At 41.4% G+C, this 24,286-nt stretch overlaps 1 protein-coding gene and 1 pseudogene across 1 annotated transcript; both read left to right on the forward strand.

The window, feature by feature from the left end:
* Positions 1 to 2,482: 2,482 nt before the first annotated feature.
* On the forward strand, positions 2,483 to 3,677 carry LOC120781952 (annotated as a pseudogene).
* A 551-nt stretch (positions 3,678 to 4,228) lies between these two features.
* Positions 4,229 to 13,770, forward strand: LOC120781954. The gene is made up of 3 exons (XM_040114113.1): positions 4,229 to 4,311; positions 4,521 to 4,685; positions 12,657 to 13,770. Exon 3 carries the CDS (start codon positions 12,661 to 12,663, stop codon positions 13,768 to 13,770), a length of 1,110 nt encoding a protein of 369 aa, XP_039970047.1. The 5' UTR covers positions 4,229 to 4,311; positions 4,521 to 4,685; positions 12,657 to 12,660.
* The last annotated feature ends 10,516 nt before the right edge of the window (positions 13,771 to 24,286 follow it).

Genomic DNA, 24,286 nt, shown 5'->3' on the forward strand with positions numbered 1-24,286 from the left:
ATATTTGATTTAAGTAATTTAGTTTATTAAAAATAGAACTTCCTTTACGGTTTAGAGTTATTCTGCCTTTTTCTATATCTATATATGTACGTATTGAGAAAAGTAAACATATCCATACCTATTACAAAGTCATAAGTGGTGAACACATAGAGCGCGACAGACTGCAGCAGCACGACAGTGAACTGAAAACGTCGTTGTTCATCTTACTACATGTGCATTTTGAGAAGCAACAACAACACAATGGCCGGCATGTACACAAAACAACGCAGTTGTCCATTTTGTATGTACACAATTTCGTTGTGGCCATACTAATTCCTTTCACTTCAATGAAATTTTAATATTTTGTTCAAAATGAAATTTTTTATGCAAAAAATAAGTAAATAGGTAAATATTTTTGCTTTAAATTATCAACTGTTATTACTAATGATATAATAGAGCTATAATATAGCTATTTTATGCTTTTATTTGTAAAATAACGTCAAGTTTGTTAGAGCTGTGAAACATTTTACATTTTACATATTAGTGGCATCACCACTCTACCTCCTCTTTCTATCTTCCATTCTACTGTCAACTCTACTGTCGTTGGCAAAAATAGGAGGATATTGAAGTTAGCGAGAACGACAACTGTCGGCCAGCAGTCGTGTAGTCGTGCAGCTGTCAAAATAACACTGCCCATAAGAACGTGTGTAGTTTAATATTTGAGAGATGAAGCCAGTCTGTCGCGCTCTATGTGTTCACCACAATACTTTCGTCCTCTTAATGGTGTAACTTTCCATCTCTGCTCATCGCGTTACTATATGTTGATCCTCTTCTGGTGTAATGTATGCACCTCATAATTTATTCTATCCTCATATTTGCTATTTTGCTAAACGTTAATAGATTTTTCAATTTAATTTTTGGGAAATCCTCAATCCAGCTATTGATCAGGCTTAAACTAGCTTCTGTATCATTAATGCAATATTATTCTTTTATTTATTTTAATTTGATTTAAGGCAATCAATCCGAGCTGGTTCATAAAAAAATGTTGTTATTAACTTCTCTCTTGTAATATCAGTTCGTGAGGATCCTACCTGGCCTGCTCTACTTCGAATTTAAGCGATCTTTGCTAAGCTGCGAATTGGGGTGTCCTGCCAATTGTGGGCTCCTTGAACTATATTGAACATTGTCTATTTCCATCGGTTTCCGGCCTAATATTGCTATCTTCAAATCTTCTATTTGCCATTATTATTATTATGTTACTTTATAAATTTTATCTGACAGGACTCCTTGAGTTGCTCAAGTCAATATAAATGTCACCCCTATAGTATACTGTCAGTTCGCCCTTATATTTAATGTTTTGTACTTCGCGCATAGGTTCATTTACCGAAGTCACCTTAAGATTTCCAAACCTTTAATATGAGATGCGGCTCTACCTTTGGTCGATACCTCAGTTTCAGGGTTTCTTTTATTAGCTGCCAGTTGTTCGGTTGAGGTACGTTGATAATTGTACGCTTTGCCTCTCCCTGGATGGTCCTGTAGTAGACAGATCGTATCACTTCTTTCGGTAGTTCCATATGCTTTGGGTTGTAGATAGCAGATATTCTGATCCTACTGAAAATCAGAGTTTATCGTTATATCACCCGTCCCCGTAAATATCTGGCCAGGTAATTGACTGTTTTTATAAGGGCATGCCTACTGCCATTACTTCCTTCGGTCCGGTTTCTGAGTTCTAGGAAGGCTTGCCGCATCTGCTCCAACTTGTTGCTCTCTACGGGCAAGTTCCTCCACTAAACTGACCGCTGCACATCTGAGTCTGTTCGGTTTCCATATCTCTTCTGTTGTCGAAGGCTTGCCGGCCTTGATGGCTTAATTTTGGTGATTGGTTTCGTTACCTCGTTTTTCAAATTCAAATTTTCGGTGAACTCACGCTCTTTTTTTTTAAGACGTGTTCACTGCAAAAACTCTCTACTCAAATTTTTTTTATGTTCTGGTGATGAATTAACGGCTTTTCATTTTTCGAGGTCGTATTCCATTGTTGAACTTTTTCCTCTTTATATTTTTATATATGTCGGAGCGCTAGTACAATTATTTTGTAGGTCAGTGTATATGCGTATGCCGGAGTGGCAATATTTTGTAAGTAAGTGTATGTGCCAGAGCGTCAGGCTCGGCGCAGGCGACGCATAGGCGGCATATATTGCGGTACTTTTGTCTTGCAAATGCGCAAATAAGCATAGTAACAGGATAGAGATACTGTTACTGAGTGAGGTCCGATCGTATTCCGCGAACTAAGAAGGAACACAACTGTTATGGAACCGTTATGTGTTTTAAGTATGAAAGGAATGCGTGGTCATTGAGCGGTGTGCTCGCTCAAGTAGAGTTCAGTTGAGAAAGCGGCATTGAGACGATCGGAACTCACTGTGCTTCTTTAAAATAAACTTCGAGAAGTAAAGTGAAATAAAGTAAAGTGAAGTGAAGTGAAGTGAAGTGAATTAAAATAAAGGAGATGAATTCAAATGAGTCTCCTACATCAGAAGTGGGATCGGCTGAGCCTACAGTTCAAGATCCGGGCCAGATCCTCGCAGCTCTTGAAGCACAGAATCGAAATCTAATGGACATGATTAAGTCCATGCAGACTCCAATGCCGGTAGCAGACGCAAGGCCTGTCCACGTTGCTTTGCCGAAGTTTAATCCCGATTGTGCTGGAGCGGACGCCTCGGCATGGTGTACAACGGTCGACCTGATATTTGCTGAAAATACTTTGGAAGGTGGCGCACTTGTGATAGCATTAAGCAAGGCGCTAGACGGCAGCGCATCACAATGGTTGTCCCAAATATGTTTCGCAGGGATAACCTGGACACAATTTAAAGAGCTATTTATTCAACGCTTTGTGGGAGTGGAGACAACCACAGCGATTCTACTTAATATTTTGAATAGTCGTCCAAAGTCTGGAGAGGGATTCGCAGAATACGGCAGTCGAATTGTTACATCACTCATGTCCAAGTGGAAAGCTAAAGACTTGGAAGAAATCGCTGTGTCGGTAGCATTGGGACACATGGCGCAAATCGACAATAGTTTGTTGCGATGGGTATATACACCAACGTAAGAAGCCGCAATGAGCTACAACAACAACTGCAGCCCCACGCTTTTAAGAAGCGTAATACGGAAGAGGATTTATACTCAACCGGCCCAGAGCGGAAGAAGTTTAAGTTTCAAGTGAAATGTCATCATTGTGGGAAAATTGGCCATAAAATTGCCGAATGCCGTAGTCGACTTGAAAGAGGACAGAATGCAAAAGGAAACAATCAGAACGGGAGCAGCTATGCTGGAGTGAAAGATCGGTCCAATATACGATGTTTCAAGTGTAACGAAATAGGACATTACGCTACTTCATGTCTTAAAATCCGCACCAGTGGGAACGAGAAGGGCTATGAGAAACGAGTGGACATTTGCACTGTGGCCCCGCCAAGGGTTATAATAAATTTATCAGGTGAGTCCGTTCCATTTTGCTTCGACTCCGGCGCTGAATGTTCATTGGTCAAGGAAAGTGTTGCAGATAAATTTAAGGGAAAGCGAATTAACAGTATTGTAAAATTAAATGGTATAAGTAACGACTCCATCTGTAGTACATTGCAAATACTTACTAATATAAATATTGAACAGTATTGCCTAGAGACTTTATTACACGTTGTAATGGATAAATATTTGATATACGACGTATTGATAGGCCGCGAAATATTAAGTCAGGGCTTTAGTGTAACAATAGATGCTGAAAAGTTCAGTATTTACAAAACAAAAAGAGTTGATGTCGTAACTTTTGCGAATTATGAAAGTGTTGTAGATTCCGATGACGACCTGAGTAAGTCAGATAAAACGGTTTTAAAAGGCATTCTGAAACGATATTCTGATTGGTTTATAGAGGGAATACCACACACTCGTGTAACAACAGGGCATTTGGAAATTAGGTTAATAGCTCCACAAAAAACAGTTCAGCGTCGGCCATATAGACTTAGCGAAGATGAGAAAAAGCATGTACGTTATAAGGTAGATGAGCTCCTGAAATCTAATATTATTCATCCCAGTTGCTCACTGTTTAGGCCAGCGCCTAATTTCTTTTTACCACCCCTAGTGAGTGTATAACAAACCATTGCCAGTTAGCTGTTAATAGCTTTCACTCAACGGTTAACAGCTTTCACTCAACTGGCAATGGTTTCGTTAAAATTCCCGGTTAGCAAGCGATCCTGCTAATCAGCTAGGGACACTTTTGGTTTCAGAATCGAGACGACGACGTGCACTTTTCCACCGGCCACCACAACAACCACCACCAATACTCAGGTAATCTATCATTTAATAAAGATCCAATTTAATTGGCAAATACCACACACACATTTCGTGTTTCTTTTTATATATTAATACACTTTAACTTTCCCGTTTTCTTTCATATTCTCAACGGTCGACGCATCGTCCAAAAATTGACCCGACGATCGTTCGAGAAATATTCATGGTCCTTCGAGCCGGATAAGAACAAATATATCAATACTCAGTTTTTTTGGCACTGTACACCAGCGGAATATCAATACTCAGCAAGTTTCCTCAAAACACCAATCCTCAGTTTTTTTGGCATTGCACAAATACAAACGAGGCGTTGCACACCAACGGACACATATCACCAATTCTTGTTGCACTTCCAACCAACGCAGGCAAACCAGGTACGTGATTGCTTTAATATCACTTGGATACCAATCGTTTTTTAAAAAAAAAAAAAAAAAAAAAAAGGATATATATAAAAATAGTTGTTTTTAATCGCATTTTATTGGTGACTAAATCGCTTGCAAAAGAAAAGTGACACAGTGACTAGTGTTTTTTTTTTTTTAGTGTTTCAGTGGCATAAGTACAAAGACAAAATAATCCGTAAGTGCACGGTTAAGTACCGGATTTTGTGCGGTAATATCTTTTCACATATCACTCACGGCACTAATTTTCTATTTTTTCAATTTTTCGGATTTTGTGCGGTAATATATTTTTCACATCTCACTCGCGGCACTAATTTTCGATTTTCTTAATTTTTGGATTTTGTGCGGTAATATATTTTTTCACATATCACTCGCGGCACTAATTTTCGATTTTCTTAATTTTTGGATTTTGTGCGGTAATATTTTTTTTTTTTTTTTCTTTCACATTTCACTTACGGAATTGATTTTTTTGAGTTTTTTGTTCTATTTGTTCAAGAATCTTTTGTTTTTGTTTCTTTTTTTCACTGAGACACTGCACTTTTTTCACTTTCAAACACTTTCTTTTAAAAATTGATTTTTGTTGGCGTATCTTGGGTGGCGATCCTTATACAGTGTGGCATATATATACTTGCGTACGTACGGTGTGCTGCAACTCACGTTTATTAAAGAAAAGTTACACAAAGCCAGATATACTGCGATATCGGCTACTATAATAAAAATTTGTTTGCTAAAATATATCCAATAAATTAAATATTATTGACCAGCCAGATATATTGCGATATCGGCTAAAACAGTCAAAAAAATTTTATTTTTTCCTATTTTCTTGTTTGGTTGGCAGTGGTGTGCTGCAACTCACGTTTATTAAAAAAAAAGGTACACAAAGCCAGATATACTGCGATATCGGCTACTATAATAAAAATTTTGTTTGCTAAAATATATCCAATAAATTAAATATTATTGACCAGCCAGATATATTGCGATATCGGCTGAAACATTCAAAAAAAAATTTTCTATTTTTCTATTTTCGTGTTTGGTTGGCAGTGGTGTGCTGCAAATAAAAATTTACAATAGTGGGGAATTATTTTCAAAACGATTCTCACATTCTTTAGATCAAAGTCTGCTCAGTCTTGAGTATTACTCTATTCCTTTAAATTTAAATTTGAATTTTCAATTCTTCTTGTCACTCATATCAACAAGACATGGAAGCTTTCATGCGCCTAGTGGACTACGTTGTCGAATACGAGTCTGAATTCAGTGCTGCATCAAAGGACATCTCGAAGAACGCTCTTGTGATGCAACAAGACGAGCTGAGAGAGATGTGGTGCAAAGCGAAAGCTGTCCATGACGACCTCAACAGCAAAGGGGACATGTCCTCAAAGGACTATGCCCTTATTAAAAAAAAATTCAAGCTAGGTGGTCAGTGCTACACACGGTGCATGGGGGCAATGAAGGATATGTCTGAGATCCTCTCAACCCCCAAAGACACAGAAAAATCTGTTGAGGACCACAATAACCACTCCCTTCCGCCTTGCGATACGGATGTTTTCAAAGGGGACTACCTTTCATGGCCAACATTCCGGGATATGTTCACGGCCGTGTACATCAAGAGCAAGCGCTTGTCACCAGTTGAGAAGTTGTACCACCTCAACAAAAAGACACAAGGGGAGGCGAAGGTTATTGTGTCTAAATGCCCTCTTACCAATGACGGTTTTGCGATGGCATGGAAGGGTTTGACAGATATGTACGAGAATGAGCGTATTCTTGTCGAAACCCAAGTCGACATACTTCTCGACTTGCCTTCAATCGACAAGGAGTGCTCAAGCTCTATAAAATGGCTACAGCGGGAGATCAACAGCTGCATCTCCTGCCTGACAGCCAATAAAGTGGACATTGGGAACTGGGACCCAATCATAATCCGCATTTGCTCTAAGAGGCTGCCACAGGCAACATTAGCCCTGTGGGAACAGTCTGTAAAGAACAAGACGAAGACATCAAAGTGGGAGGAATTGGACAACTTCCTCACGGATAGATACCGTGATTTGGAGGCAATAGAACGTGCCAAGAAATCGTCCAATTCCGTAAAGCCTGTCAGTGCACCCACACAGATTAAACAAAACAACAATAGCCTTCAGAACAGACTCGGCGCCTTCCAAGTAAGCGTTGAGAAATCAACATGTCTGATGTGCAAAAGCGCGGATCACAAATTAAGATCTTGCCCCATGTTTCTTAACATGGCACCGGCGGACAGGATCAAGTTCGCTAAGCGCAACAATCGCTGCATCAATTGCCTCGGCTTTGGGCATTTAGTGCCGCAATGCACCAGTGCATTCAACTGCAGCACGTGCCACGCGAGGCATCACACACTCCTACATTTGAGGACAGTGCAGCCTAGCAGCCAAAGAGGCTCATCCACGCCATCGGACGAGATTCCGTCTACGTCCAGGCAAGCGCAGCAGAGACGCAACTTCAACAAGTCGAAAGGCAAGCCAACGACTCAAGTACAGTCGTGCTTCGCTAACAGCGACAAAGGTGTCTTGTTAGGAACGGCACAAATAAATATAAATTACAGCGGCGTTACTTATGCCGCAAGAGCACTCATCGACTCCGGGTCAGAGTGCTCTTTCATCACAGAAAGGCTGAAGCGCAGAATCAACTTGCCAGTTAGGAGGATAAATGCCCAGGTGTCAGGCATCAACAACACCGTATCTGCGCAAGTGAAGGAAGCATGTTGTGTCGAGTTGCGGTCACCAATTGACCCACTTGTATCAATCACAACGAACATGATGGTTCTGCCGAAATTAACGGGAAACTTGCCGACTTGCCATATTAGCGCACTAACTCGGCAGGCTTTCCCAGATCTCACGTTGGCGGATAAGAGGTTCTTCGTCAATGAACCCGTGGACGTCATACTCGGTGGTGACGTCTACCCCAGATTATGCTGGATGGTATACGCAAGAACGTGCTGGGATCACTCCTTGCGCAAGAGACCGTGTTCGGTTGGATAGTCACAGGGCGTGCTAATACAATTAAGCCAACCAACACTTGCGTCTCGTATTACAACGAAATATCGCTGGAAAAGCGGTTAGCTTCGTTCTGGGAATTGGAAGAGATGTCCAAGGAAAGGAAGCTCAGCGAGGAGGACAGGTATTGCGAAGAGCTCTATAAGAAGACAACGAAGCGAAATGAAGACGGGAAGTACGTTGTATCGCTACCATTCAAGAAAGACTATCCGGTCAACATTAGTCTAGGTAGTTCCTTAAAGATTGCGTACTCCCAGTTTTATCGCAATGAAGCTCGGTTGTCCAGAGACGAAAACCTGCAAAAAGAATACAACAGAGTGTTAAATGAATATGTTGAGCTGGGTCATATGGCAAAGGTACATACCAATCAAACGGCCGACTCTAGTAACAACTATTATCTGCCTCACCATGCCGTAAAGAAGGAAGAGAGCACATCGACAAAGGTGCGTGTGGTGTTCAATGCATCGCAAGCGACTTCAAACGGCACTTCGCTGAATGACATCCTTCTCCCCGGTCCAGTTCTTCAGGCAGATCTGACCATTTTAATTCTGCGATGGCGATTATTTAAATATGTCTTCAATAGCGATATTGAGAAGATGTATCGCCAAATCCTGTTGAAAGCTGATCAAACGAAGTACCAGCGAATCGTTTTCCGCAACCATCCGACCGAACAAACCAATATTTTCGAATTGAAGACGGTGACGTTCGGAATCAACTGCGCTCCTTATCTGGCAATAAGGACGTTACTCTAATTAGCTGACGACGTTGAAAGCTCACTACCAGTAGCCTCGAACATACTCAGGAAGTGCATGTATGTTGATGATGTCTTAGCAGGTGGACACTCTATAGAGGCTGCAACTAAAGCTAGGAATGAGATCAAAACAGCATTGGAGTCGGCAGGTTTCCCATTAAGAAAATGGACAGCCAACTGTGGGAAAATTTTACAAGGCCTTCCAAAAGACCACTTGCTTAACAAGGAGTTTTTAGACTTCGAAGACACAAGTGATGTCAAGGCTCTTGGGATAAGATGGAATGCGCATACTGACTTCTTTTATTTCAAAACAAAACCCATACTTAGCCCAGAATCATATACAAAGAGAGCTATCCTCTCAGATATCGCCAAGCTATTTGACCCATTAGGATGGCTGGCGCCGATAATAGTCACGGCCAAAATGATAATGCAACATATTTGGTTAGAAGGAACACAATGGGACGAGGTTGTTTCTCCTACCACATTGGATCGTTGGAATACATTCTTGGATAACCACCGGTATATAAACAACATAAAAATTCCACGATGGGTCCACTTTTCGCCAACGGACGATGTGTCAATACATGGTTTCTGCGATGCATCCGAGAAAGCATACGCAGCAACGGTCTACCTGCGCGTAAGGACAAGCAACGAAGTTTTCGTCAGCCTACTATTGGCAAAAACCAGAGTAGCGCCTGTCAAAACTGTATCTTTACCACGTCTGGAACTATGCGGCGCCGTATTACTGGCCGAAACAGTTGAATCTGTCGTCAGCAACCTGGAGCTGACTCATCTCAACATTAAACTATGGACGGATTCGACCATCGTTCTCGCATGGATTCGCAAGCCACCATGTTCATGGTCAACGTTTGTATCCCATCGAGTGACGAAAATTATAGAAAAGGTTGGCAACGCAAATTGGAATCATGTCGATTCAGGATCTAACCCTGCAGACTTAGCCAGTCGGGGACTTATGGCACAGGATTTGGTGGAAAACACCTTGTGGTGGCAGGGACCTTCTTGGCTGCAAGAAGATCAATGCAAATGGCCATTACAACAAAACGACTACGAGACGACAATAGAGGAAAAACAGGTACGTGTACATGCTTGTACAACTATACAGGGAAATTCCAACGATATTCTTGACCGTTTTTCTAGTTTGCCAAGAGCTTTGAGAGTGTTATCATATGTTATGAGATTCTCTCAAAGAACTCATCCAAACACAAAGGCTTCTTTTCAACAAAAGTCTTGCTTAATTTCTTCCGAAGAAATTAAAGCAACGACAAGACGTTTGATAATAAATACGCAGAAGCAGAAATATGGTCGGGAGTATAGTTGTTTGAAATCCGGTAAACCCATCGATGCAAAAAGTGAAATCTCTCTCTTAATCCGTTCCTCGATAAAGATGAAGTGATGAGAACTGGTGGCCGTCTCGGTGCGTCTCTCGATTTGTCATACAATGAGCGCCATCCGATTATCCTTCCATATAACTGCGTATTGTCTCGCCTAATAATCCAGTTTATTCATCAAGTCTCCTTACATGGAGAAAATCAGCTGATGTTACGGCTAACGCGGGCTCAGTATTGGATTCCAAGAGTAAAAACTTGATCCGATCTATTATCCACAACTGTAAGACATGCACGATCTTTAAAAACGTGCTCAGACGCAACTTATGGGTGCACTTCCGTCCGAACGATCTACATTTTCACGCGCCTTTACGAATACGGGGGTAGATTTCGCGGGTCCGTTCGAAATAAAAAGCTACCGTGGAAGAGGATGCCGTGTATCCAAAGGGTATGTCTGTCTGTTTGTCTGCTTTACAACAAGGGCCATCCACCTGGAGGCCACTACCGACTTATCGACACAATCGTTTTTAGCAGCACTCTCTAGATTCGTGTCAAGAAGAGGTTGCCCCAAAAATATTTATTCAGACAACGGAACAAACTTCGTTGGAGCATCGAGATCCCTAAGGTCCGAACTTAAAGCCGTCATAGCCGATGCTCGCATCAATGCTATCTCAAAGTATAGCCACCAAGCTCTCACATGGCATTTCATACCTGCTGCAGCTCCTCATATGGGCGGACTTTGGGAAGCAGGTGTGAAAAGCTTTAAGAGTCATTTTCGGAAGATTGCGTCTGGGCACAAATTCACTCTTGAAGAGTTTAACACACTCTTATGCCGAATTGAGTCTTGCCTTAATTCGCGACCATTAAGCCCAGCCTCAAACGAACCTACCGATTTGGAGCCACTTACTCCAGGACATTTTTTGGTCGGCGGACATTTGATGGCCCCACCAGAACCTGATGTAAATGAAAGCAGTGCCTCTATCGTAAATAGATGGCAGAAACTTAAAGCCTTACATCAATCCTTCTGCAAAAGGTGGAAAACGGAATACCTGAACGAAATGCAGAAACGCATCAAGTGGAAACATCCAAAGACAAATATAAAAACAGGTGAGCTTGTCGTCATCAAGGAAGACAATTTGTCACCGAACGAGTGGAGATTGGGTAGGATTGTCAACATACACCCAGGTGCTGATACCCGAGTGCGAGTAGTTGACATTATCACCGAAAAGGCCAAGTTACAAGACCGCTTGCCAAATTGGTCTTACTACCACCCTACGAGGAGGAGAACTTGGAGGCACACCCTACTCAACACAACCGATTCCCAGCCACATCGGAAGCCTAGCTTTCCGACACACTTACTACGATCTCACAAAAAATCAATAAATTCAAAGAGTAAATAAATATTTTATACACTCAAGGCATGTATTCTTCACGTCATTTAATGGTTGTGTTATTATATCCACTTACCCCCAGCGTTGCCTTCCTTACGTGCAGCTTTCCATCCCTTGAGTCATAACGTCGTTGGTGTGTTCTTGGTGCTGATCGCAGTTGCCAATGCGGTGAAGGTGCCAGTAACCATCTAGCTGTGAAGGGCGAACTGCGCGACTACGTGGAAATCAACTGCATGATGAAAGCAGGCAAGAACTTCGAGGACAACGTATATCCGGGTGCACGTTGCGCACGTGAAAATCATATTAGCGCCTGGGAAAATAATTTTTATATTATTTTATATTAAATAATTTTTATATTATTTTTATAATTATGTTTAATTGTTATCCTAACACAAACCAATCCGTCCAAGTATTGTGATTATGAATTTCATGACAAACGTTGAGGCAGAATTTCCAAAGCCTTCTCTAAGGCTTTCTAACAACATCGCAACTATTCAGAGGCGATTATTAGCAGCGCTCGCGTAACGGGAGACATTTGTATTTGAGGACTTCACAAGATTGTCTGACATCAGTTAAGTACTACGCCATTTGGCTCCAAATACATGCAAGCTAAACGAAGGTATTGTCCATCTTGTTGAATTAATAAATGAGATTGAATCTCCGACCCAAACTAGTTAAATTTGCTGCTCATCATTCAATAGCTAATGGTTGACAAAACCACAATGATATTTTATGGGTTTAAACAAATGTAAATCAATAAACTGCTGTTATTGAGTTTATTGCATAAATCTGTAATAAAAAGGAAAATATTCAAATAAATAAGCGAATTTAATTATAGCCATCTACTTACCTTTTCACTCGGCTGTCAAATATCTCTGCGCACGTGCCCACACATAACCAAAATGCGGAATGTCAATCATGACATACGGTGATGCCATGCCGTCAGTTTTTAATTCGCCTTAAAAAATTTTTTTACAACAGTGAATCTAAAACTGTTGTCTCTCAAACTTTTGCTAGCAAATAGCTAAGTTGCAAACCGAAAGTTTCCTTCTACAGCAGCACATGTATGCATTGCCCTTGAATTTACTGAGCAAGAATTATTTTAATGACAAGTAAGAGTTGAATATATTTATTAAACCAAATCGTATTTACATTTTCGTTGGTGGCAGGTCACTTTGTCGAAAACATACGACAAATAAGACAATAACGTTAGCATAAATTTGATGATACATTTTTTTATTTTATTATTATTATTTGGGCAGGTCACACCACATAAGGCCGCCTACACACTATGGTAATGTAAGGCAGTTCACACCACGTAAGGCCGCCTACACACTATGCAATATATGTATAATATAATTTATGCACTGTTTCTCGCCACCCAATCAGTTGTAGATAAGATTCCAAGCAACGCAAAATCGTCAACAAATTCATTTCAGAAAGATGACTCGCTATGGAAGCTTAAAGAAGACCGCGGCGCTACATCCGAACCGCTACCCGCTTTCATGCACGCTGTGCAAGGGAAAGCACCCATTGCGGCTCTGCTCGTCCTTCCGGGCCAAGACACCGGAGGAGCGCCTACGGGAGGCACTCATCGGAAAGTACTGCATAAATTGCCTCGCGGTCAACCACCGGTCAGCGAACTGCCCCAGCGACGCACGGTGCCGGCGCTGCAACGAGAAGCACCACACGATGCTCCACATCGGCGAAAATACCCGTCGCCGCCCCGCAGTGCCTCAAATCCTATCATGGAGCGAACAAGTAAGTTCCGATGATGCCCTCTCCATTGATGCATCAGACCCTGGAACGGAGACTAGGCCTCTCCAACCAGAACCGGAGGAGGGAGAACTCCTTGAAATCGGAGCGGAAACACGGCCTTTCCGCCCATCACAGCGAGGGGAAACGGAAACCCGGACTTTCCGCCCCCTTCTGCAACATGGACGTCGCGGACACAAACGCCGTCTGCGCCGTCGCCAAGCGCACAACCCGGCCAGACTGGAGACCAGGTCTCTCCAGCTGCACCGGGCTAGCTCCTTCAGAGCCGGGCTAACCAATCGAGCCGGCAGAGTGGCTCATTCCTTGCTGCCAACGACAGCCATCTTACCGACGGCGGTAGTGAAGATCGAGGCAGGAGGACGCCTCCACTTAATCAGGGCGCTGATAGACGCATGCGCCCCTACGTCGCTAATTGCGCGCGACCTAGCAGTCGAATTGAAATTGGAGCAGACGCATATCGGCGGTCAACGCGGCTGCCTTGTAGTACTGCGCGGCAGACACGGGACAAATACCCGCATCTCAACCCACGTGAGGACAATAAACGGCTATATGCGCATCAGCCCGACCACCACATTGGACTCCGACCTAGCAGCCCCATACTCACACATCAAGCTGGCGGATCCAAACTTCTATAAGTCATCGCCGATACGCTTGGTGCTCGGCGCGGATGTGTATTCCCGCATCATGACCCAACAGGTCATGCCACACACATTTGGGCAGTTCCTCGCTCAGGGCTCCATCTTCGGCTGGGTGCTCTCGGGTACGGCCCGGTACTAGATTAAGATATTTTAGTATTTTATTTTGTTTTTTTTTTTAACTTATTCTATTGTTTTTCTTGAATTCTTACATAGAATATGTATTGTTTTTTTGTTTAAAAAAAAAAAAAAAAAAATATATATATAATTATAATAATGAATAAACTATTTTCTATCTGTACTCATATTGTACCATAAATTTGTACATCGTTGTGGTGGTCGATGGACATTTAATTTTTTTTTTTTTGTTGCTCACCGCAAGGGGGCCGGTATGTTTAGGCCAGCGCCTAATTTCTTTTTACCACCCCTAGTGAGTGTATAACAAACCATTGCCAGTTAGCTGTTAATAGCTTTCACTCAACGGTTAACAGCTTTCACTCAACTGGCAATGGTTTCGTTAAAATTCCCGGTTAGCAAGCGATCCTGCTAATCAGCTAGGGACACTTTTGGTTTCAGAATCGAGACGACGACGTGCACTTTTCCACCGGCCACCACAACAACCACCACCAATACTCAGGTAATCTATCATTTAATAAAGATCCAATTTAATTGGCAAATACCACACACACATTTCGTGTTTCTTTTTTATATATTAATACACTTTAACTTTCCCGTTTTCTTTCATATTCTCAACGGTCGACGCATCGTCCAAAAATTGACCCGGTCGATCGTTCGAGAATATATTCATCAGAATCGAATCCATGAATATTTCTCGAACGATCGACGGGTCAATTTTTGGACGATGCGTCGACCGTTGAGAATATGAAAGAAAACGGGAAAGTTAAAGTGTATTAATATATAAAAAAGAAACACGAAATGTGTGTGTGGTATTTGCCAATTAAATTGGATCTTTATTAAATGATAGATTACCTGAGTATTGGTGGTGGTTGTTGTGGTGGCCGGTGGAAAAGTGCACGTCGTCGTCTCGATTCTGAAACCAGTCAGTCGCTAGTCCGATGATGCTCGTAAAAAAGAAAAATGGTAGTGATCGACTTTGTGTAGATTACCGTGCTTTGAATGAGAACACAGTTGCAGACAAATACCCATTGCCTCTAATTTCTGACCAGATTGCTAGGTTACGTGGGGCAAGCTATTTCTCATGTCTCGATATGGCTAGCGGCTTCTACCAAATACCGGTACATCCAGATTCAATTGAGCGTACCGCTTTCGTTACGACCGAAGGTCAATATGAATTTCTGACTATGCCTTTTGGCTTAAAAAATGCTCCGTCTGTGTTTCAGCGCGCTATAATCAAGGCATTGGGTAATATTGCATATACTTATGCCATCGTGTACATCGATGATGTTTTGATTGTGGCCGAAACGAAAGATGAAGCTTTAGACAGATTGCAGATTGTGCTGGAAACTTTGAGCAAAGCCGGATTTTCATTCAATATAACAAAATGTTCCTTTCTTAAAACTAGGATAGAATATCTAGGATTTGAAGTGAGCAATGGACAAATTCGACCTAATCCACGTAAAATTCAAGCGTTGACAGAATTGCCACCTCCAAAAACGGTAACGCAATTGAGACAATTTATAGGGCTAGCTTCTTATTTTCGGCAGTTTGTGCCAAAATTTTCAGAGACTTTAAAACCTTTGTATTCACTCACTTCAAAGAAAAATTCCGATTTCGTTTGGTTGTTAGAGCATGAAAGAATTCGCTCAAAGATAATATCTGTTTTAACACAGGAGCCGGTGCTAACTATATTCGACCCTCAACATTCGATAGAACTGCATACAGATGCCAGCTCAATTGGCTATGGGGCAATATTGCTACATAGAATAGACAAAAAGCCACATGTCGTTGAATATTTTAGCAAATGCACGTCACCTGCTGAATCAAAATACCACTCGTATGAACTTGAGACTTTGGCAGTCGTCAATGCCATTAAACATTTTCGTCATTATTTACAAGGACGTAAATTTGTAGTATTTACCGATTGCAATTCGTTAAGAGCTAGTCGTACAAAATCGGACCTATCACCGAGGGTGTATCGATGGTGGGCTTTTCTACAATCGTTTGTTTTGATATCCACATACACAAAAGGAGAAACGAATGGCACATGTAGATTTTTTTATCGGCAGGAATCGCTGACTAAAGAATGTGGGAATTGTGGAAAAATTAGTTGAAAAACGGGTTGAATTAACTGAGCTAACTGATAATTGGCTAGTTTCTGAACAACAGCGTGATCCTGAGGTAGCGGAGATATTAGCTAAGTTGAAAAATAACGAATTGCCAGAAAATTTAGGTAAAACCTACGAATTGACAAAAGGAGTTTTATATAAAAAAATACAAAGAAACGGTAGAACCAAATGTTTGCCCGTAATCCCTAGGGCATTTAGATGGGCAGTAATTAATCACGTCCATGAATCTATTATGCATTTAGGTTGGGAGAAAACGTTGGATAAAGTCTATGGATTTTATTGGTTCCAAAATATGTCCAAGTACGTTCTGTAGGTTTGTCGAAAATTGTATCACCTGTAAATTAGCTAAGCCACCAGTTGGTAAAATACAGGCTGAATTACATCCAATTCCTAAGGTAGACATTCCGTGGCACACAGTGCACATAGACATTACGGGAAAAATGAGTGGAAAAAGCGACTTAAAGGAGTACGTAATTGTTTTAGTGGATGCGTTCACAAAATTTGTTTATTTTCATCATACCTTAAACATAGACACTGAAAGTTCTATCAAACCCGTTAAAGCCGTGGTGTGTTTGTTTGGTGTGCCTAGCCGAATTATAGCGGATCAGGGCCGTAATTTTGCAAGCTCAGGATTTCGTGAATTTTGTTCTTCCCAAAAAATTGAGCTACACTTCATTGCTACAGGTGCGAGTAGGGCAAACGGCCAGGTAGAACGAATTATGAGCACGCTTAAGAATATGTTGACCGCCGTCGAAACCAGTCAGAGGTCGTGGCAAGATGCTTTAACCGAAGTACAGTTGGCAATGAATTGTACAGCCAATCGAGTAACAAAGGTCAGTCCATTAGAAATACTAATTGGGAGGGAAGCTAAACCTTTTGGCCTATTGCCAATAGGCGAAGAAGAGGATAATTTAATTGATAGAGAATCCTTAAGAAAACAAGCTAAGGAAAATATGGAAGCTAATGCTCGTTACGACAAACGCTGGTTTGATAAGGATAAGGCAAAAATAATAAAATATAACGTGGGAGACTATGTTTTGCTAAAAAACGGAGAGCGTCATCAAACCAAGCTTGATCCAAAATTTAAAGGTCCGTTTAAAATAATTGAACTACTAGATGGGGATAGGTACATATTTATGTTTTAAAATCTTTAACAAGCAATAGAACTTATAGGTATGCGCATGAATTTTTGAGAGCATTGCCAAATAGACAGATGAGTAAAAAGGTTGATAAGGATTTTGACGACTCAAGAGGAGATCCGTCTGGTTCCCAAGTGGGAAATAAAGATAAGAATGGCACAGTAAGTGCTTTGGAATCCCAAGAGGGGATAAAATGACCGCACCATAGCAGATGGACATGTTATGGCGGGGGTCGGCAATTGGGTGTAAAAAGGAAATACACCAGTTGATTAAGCCAATTACTGAAGCATGAATTCAGCTAAGTATGGTTAAGAAGAATATGTAATGAAAAGAATTTGATGACAATGTTATCCAGAAACCAATTTGCTTATTTTTGTCTAAATGCCTCAAAATTTATGTAAAGAAAAGCTAATGAAATGTTTGTAAACAATAAAAATAAATAAAAGCTGACGCGTTTCGATATTTTGATTTAAAGTCAGCACACGAGGACGTGTGATTTGTCAGGAAGGCCGTGTCGGAGCGCTAGTACAATTATTTTGTAGGTCAGTGTATATGCGTATGCCGGAGTGGCAATATTTTGTAAGTAAGTGTATGTGCCAGAGCGTCAGGCTCGGCGCAGGCGACGCATAGGCGGCATATATTGCGGTACTTTGTCTTGCAAATGCGCAAATAAGCATAGTAACAGGATAGAGATACTGTTACTGAGTGAGGTCCGATCGTATTCCGCGAACTAAGAAGGAACACAACTGTTATGGAACCGTTATGTGTTTTAAGTATGAAAGGAATGCGTGGTCATTGAGCGGTGTGCTCGCTCAAGTAGAGTTCAGTTGAGAAAGCGGCATTGAGACGATCGGAACTCACTGTGCTTCTTAAAAATAAACTTCGAGAAGTAAAGTGAAATAAAGTAAAGTGAAGTGAAGTGAAGTGAAGTGAATTAAAATAAAGGAGATGAACTCAAATGAGTCTCCTACATATATATTAATGGTGTTTTTTTTTAACTATTAATTTTTTTCAATCCCGTCACGAAATTTCTTTCGAAATACCCTAAAAAAATCCCTGAGACATTTAGCCCTTAATATTAACATTAAGAACTGGACCAAGGCATGTAAAAACTTTCCATAGAAAATACACTACAATCGTGATTTTTTATCTTTTCCTTCAGATCAGATGTGTTTTATAGCATCGCTTTGACTTTAGACGCATGTTTATCAAAATTGTTCACTCTACAAAAGTGCCCAGTGCAACAAAGTCGTAACTCACAGTCGTAACGGGGTAGTGCGTCGCTCTAAACCTGATTTTTCCATGAAATGGAAATTTTTGACATCGCTTGGTCCAGTTCTTAATGTTAATATTAAGGACTAAAATTTTCAGAGAATTTTTTAGGGTATTTCCAAGGAAATTTCGTGGCTGGATTGAAAAAAATCGATTGTCCAGTGAGAATTTCATGATATTTGATTGATTGGAAATGAAGTTATTGCGTTTAAAGTGTCAGTCTGTTTGTGTTATCGGTGCGAAAATTAGCTTCGCACAAAGAGACAAAATTAAATTTTGTTCTAAAATTGGTTAAACCGCAACGTTTCAATTGATGAAACAAGTTTATGGCGATAATTGCCTATAGCAGAGTGCACGAGTGGTTTCAACGTTTCCAAAGGGGTCGTAAGGACACAAATGACGATCAACATGTGGGCCAATCAAAATCCGTGATCACCGGAAATTCCATCGAAACTGAGTGCGAATTCATCAAAAATTAGCCGAAATCATCATTGAAATTCATGGAAATGAAATTGAACATCTCCAAAACATCAATTTATTGCACTTTGGTCGAACATTTGCTCTTACGAAAGGTGTGTGCACGGTTTGTTCCGCACAAATTGACTGACTACCAAAAATTGCTCAGAATCCAACTTTCGAAGGACGATTGTGTGATCAAAAATCACATTTTAACCACTCCCCGTATTCAGCTGATATGGCACCGTGCGACTTCTTCCTTTTCGGAAAAATGCATTTTCCCATGAAAGGAAAGCGTTATGCAGACGTAGAGGCCATTCAAAAGGCTTGCACCGGCATACCGGCGGCCATACCGGCCAACGAGCTAAAACACTCGTTTGACATGCAAAAAGCTGTATCGAAGCAGAAGGAGACTATTTTGAATAAAATAAATTGATTTTGCTGAAAAACCATTTGTTCTGTTTTCTTTTAAAGGAGTCCTGTTTACTTTTGAACGCACCTTGTATATAGCGTTGTAAAGTCTTTATTAGGATTCACTGCACACTTTTTCCAAAATAGTTTCACAATAAATGCTCACTGCACCTTCGGCGGTGTCACTTTTTGCATTTATTTGGGCTGTTTTAGATTTAATTATATTCTGGAGGGTCTGATCAACTTCTGAGTTGGCTACAGAATCGCAGAATTACTATTAAGAATTATTTAAAATATAACGGTTTTCGAGGGGGGAATTTTTTTACTGAACACGGATTATTTCCCTGAATCCTTATATAACACTTTTAAAAGGATCCTACCGATTTTGTTCGAGTTCGCGTTCAAGCGTTTTTAAGAAAATGTCGCCGAATCAAAACCTAAAGAGAAATCCAGCTGGTTTGGATGGTGGAATCAGACTAAACTTTCACTTTATTAATTATAATCATTCAAGTTAATAGTGCAATGAATTATTACTTACAAATCCTAAATACTTATTTTACTTATTACATTTGTTTTGCAAGACAGTAAGCATTTGCTTATAAATCATATTTACTTAAATGCTGACTAAAGGTAATATCCTCATAGCTTAAAAGGTTACTCAGATTCTCGGAAATATTGTAAACAAAGTGATTTTGTCTTGTGTTATTTACGTTGATTTACATTTAGTAAAGGAAATGATCTCATATTACAAGTTTATTAATTTTTCGGTTGTTCTATTAATTTCATCAAGAAATTCAAGAAATTTGTCATTTTTAATGTTTGTTGTTGATATATAACTTACGCGCCAGGCAATAACTTTGCCAACTAAATCGCATAACCAACGGTCGGTCGGCACAAATCGAACGAAAAACACTTTCAAAAATCGCAACGATTCGCACGCACGTCTATTTGCGTCGTTAGTCAACTAACGAATCCAGGTCACTGCGTAAGTCATAATGTCGAAGTCGTAGATAATTTTGTCTCTCTTGGAACCAGTATTAACTCCAACAACCACGTCAACCTCGAAATTTAACGAAGTTTAAATCTTTCCAGCAGGTGTTACTTCGGAATTAGTAGGCAATTGAGAAGTAAAGTCCTCTCTCGATGAACAAAAACAAAACTCTTTAAATTACTCATTATTCCGGTCCTGCTATATGGTGCAGAGGCATGGACGATAACAACATGTAATGAGCCGGCCTTAGAAGTTTTCGAGAGAGAGCATCTGCGAAAGACTAATGGTCCTTTGCGCGTTGACCACGGGGCATATCGCATTCGATGGAACGATAAGCTGTATCAGATATACGATGACATTGACATACTTCATCGAATTAAGAGACAGCGGCTGAGCTGGCTAGATCATGTAGTCCGCACGGACGAAAACACTTCTGATCTGAAAGTGTTCGACGAAGTACCCGAAAGACTGGTACGCATAAGCGCTGTATTTACATACCTTCACTAATCATTTGGAGTTAATTCAGCCGGATGTTCGAAAATCCAATTTCTTCTAGTTTAGATACACTGTTCTCAGTAAAACACGCTCCCTGAATTTCATTCAGTTAACTCATGTTGTAATAGACGGAAGACAAGTCTCCAGTATTTTAAATGTGCGCGAGATCCTATCATCGACTCGGACCATTATCTTGTTGCAGCCAAAATTCGCACCCGCCTCTGTGCAGCAAAAAACGCGCGCCACCAAACACAAGGAAGGTTCGACGTCGAGAAGCTGCGATGGCAACAGACAGCCGAACGATTTTCTACTCGGCTTGCACTCCTGCTCTCTGAGCACACGTCAACAACTCGGTATAAGGGAACTATGGACGGAATTTCAAACTCCTTACGCATAGCTGCAACTGAAACCATTGGTTTTCGGAAAGTGCAAAAGAACAACTGGTACGACGAGGGAGTGCCGTGTCGCAGCGGAGAGAAAACAGGCTGCCTACCTCGCAACGTTACGATCGACCACTACACGTGCGGGATGGGATAGATACCGAGAGTTGAAGAGGGAAGCGAGACGCATTTGTAGACAGAAGAAGAAAGAGGCTGAAATGCGTGAGTACGAAGAGCTTGATAAGCTGGCCGACAGGGGTAATGCTCAGTATTCTACGAAAAAATGCGGCGGCTTACAGAAGGTTTCAAGACCGGAGCGTACTCTTGTAGAACCCCCAAAGGTCATCTAGTCACTGATGCCCAGAGCATACTTAAATTATGAGGAACACTTCTCCAGCCTGCTGAATGGCAGTGAACGCACAACACCAGGAGAAGGAGAACCCGATTCCCCAATCGATGACGATGGAGCAGACGTTCCATTACCCGACCATGAAGAAGTTCGGAAATAGCAATTGCCCGCCTGAAGAACAACAAAGCGGCAGGGGCCGACTGATTGCCGGCCGAGCTATTCAAACACGGCGGAGAAGAACCTGATAAGGAGCATGCATCAGCTTTGTAAAGTATGGTCGGAGGAAAGCATGCCCAACGACTGGATTTTAAGTGTGCTCTGCACAATCCTCAAAAAAGGAGACCCCACAATCTGCGCCGACTACCGTCGGATAAGCCTCCTCAACATCGCGTATAAGGTTCTATCGAGCGAATGTACGAAAGATTAAAGCCCCCCGTCAACAAACTGATTGGACCTTATCAGTGTGGCTTTAGAACTAGCAAATCAACAACCGACCAAATGTTCACCATGCGCCAAATCTCAGAAAAGACCCGTAAAAAGAGATTGGACACACACCACCTCTTCATCGATTTCAAAGATGCTTTCGACAGCACGAAAAGGAGCTGCCTTTATGCCGCGATGTCTGAATTTGGTATCCCCGCAAAACTAATACGACTGTGTAAACTGACGTTGAGTAACACCAAAAGCTCCGTCAGGACCGGGAAGGACCTCTCCGAGCCGTTCGATACCAAACGAGGTTTCAGACAAGGCGATTCCCTATCGTGCGACGTTTTCAACCTGCTTTTGGAGAAAATAGTTCGAGCCGCAGAACTAAATAGAAAAGGTACCATCTTCTATAAGAGTGTACAGCTGCGTACACCGAGCTGAGTATGCCGATGATATTGATATCATCGGCCTCAACACCCGCGCCGTTAGTTCTGCTTTCTGCAGGCTGGACAAGGAAGCACAGAAAATGGGTCTGGCAGTGAACGAGGGCAAGACGAAATATCTCCTGTCATCAAACAAACAGTCGTCGCATTCGCGACTTGGCACTCACGTCACTGTTGACAGTCATAACTTTGAAGTCGTAGATAATTTCGTCTATCTTGGAACCAGCGTAAACACCACCAACAATGTCAGCCTAGAAATCCAACGCAGGATAACTCTTGCCAACAGGTGCTACTTCAGACTGAGTAGGCAATTGAGAAGCAAAGTCCTCTCTCGACAAACAAAAACCAAACTCTATAAGTCACTCATAATTCCCGTCCTGCTGTATGGTGCAGAGGCTTGGACGATGACAGCAACGGATGAGTCGACGTTGCGAGTTTTCGAGAGAAAAGTTCTTCGAAAGATTTATGGTCCTTTGCGCGTTAGCCACGGCGAATATCGCATTCGTACGAGATATACGACGACATCGACATAGTTCAGCGGATTAAAAGACAGCGGCTACGCTGGCTAGGTCATGTTGTCCGGATGGACGAAAACACTCCAGCTCTGAAAATATTCGACGCAGTACCCGCCGGGGGAAGCAGAGGAAGAGGAAGACCTCCACTCCGTTGGAAGGACCAAGTGGAGGAGGACCTGGCTTCGCTTGGAATACCCAATTGGCGCCACGTAGCGAAAAGAAGAAACGACTGGCGCGCTGTTGTTAACTCGGCTATAATCGCGTAAGCGGTTTCTACGCCAATTAAGAAGAAGAAGAAGAATGACAAAGTTTAAGGAACAAGTCCACGAAGACGACCTTATGATTTACATGGATGACATCTTGATACGTAGTCAAACGTTCGAGCAAATGCTAGAAAAATTGAACAGAGTTTTGACAGTTTTACGCAATGCGGGCTTGACGCTAAATATAAAAAAATGCGATTTTATGAAAACAACGTTTACATTTCTTGGTCACGAACTAACGTCAGAAGGTATTTCGCCTGGTAAAATCACAACCGTATCCAAGTTTCAGACACCGGCTAATATAGCAGATATACGCAGATTTTTAGGGTTAAGCGGGTACTTTAGAAAATTTGTCCCCGGATATGCTATAATTTCAGGGCCGCTACGCAAACTGCTACGAAAAAATCAAAAATTTGAATGGACGAAAGTGCAAGAATGCGCATTTGAGCAATTAAAATCTAAATTAGTATCACGACCAGTATTGCTTGCATATCGTGTTGATGCAGACCATGAGCTGCACACGGATGCAAGTGCAGTAGGTTTGGCCGGCTTATTATTGCAGCGCGAAAAAGATGATTTTAAGCCAATAGCATATTACAGTAGAGCAACTTGCGTTGACGAACAAAAGTTTCATAGTTATGAACTCGAAACTCTAGCCGTTGTAGAGCCTCTAGAACGATTTCGATATTATATTTATGGTAAAAAGATTAAGGTTAGAACAGACTGTAGCGCACTTAAAACGACTATGCAAAAGAAAGGGCTCATACCACGGATCGCCAGATCGTGGTTACGAGTACAAGATTACGACATTGAAATTGAACATCGACTGGGCAATCGCATGGAGCACGTCGATGCTCTAAGCCGAGTTCCATACGAAGAAGCACGAACAACCGAAGTAGTAGACGTACATATTGATAAAGCAGTGATAGATAAAGATGACTGGCTTTTTAGCATGTAGTTGCAGGACGAGCGCATATGTCAAATTGTAAACAATATGAAAACAAACAACAATGTTGAAGATAAAGAATATGTACTACAGCATGGAAGACTTTTACGAAAAGTTGACGACAAACTTCTATGGGTTGTACCATGAACACTACGTCATAGAGTTGCCCAAGATTGTCATATTGAAGCAGGACACATGGGTGTCGAAAAGACGTTAGAACGATGGAAACCCTATATGTGGTTTCCACGAATGCGAAATTTTGTCAAACAATTCATTTTATCTTGTATGGATTGTGCTTACAATAA

Source organism: Bactrocera tryoni, unplaced genomic scaffold (assembly GCF_016617805.1).
Source record: "Bactrocera tryoni isolate S06 unplaced genomic scaffold, CSIRO_BtryS06_freeze2 scaffold_780, whole genome shotgun sequence".
Classification (NCBI taxonomy): Eukaryota; Metazoa; Arthropoda; class Insecta; order Diptera; family Tephritidae; genus Bactrocera; species Bactrocera tryoni.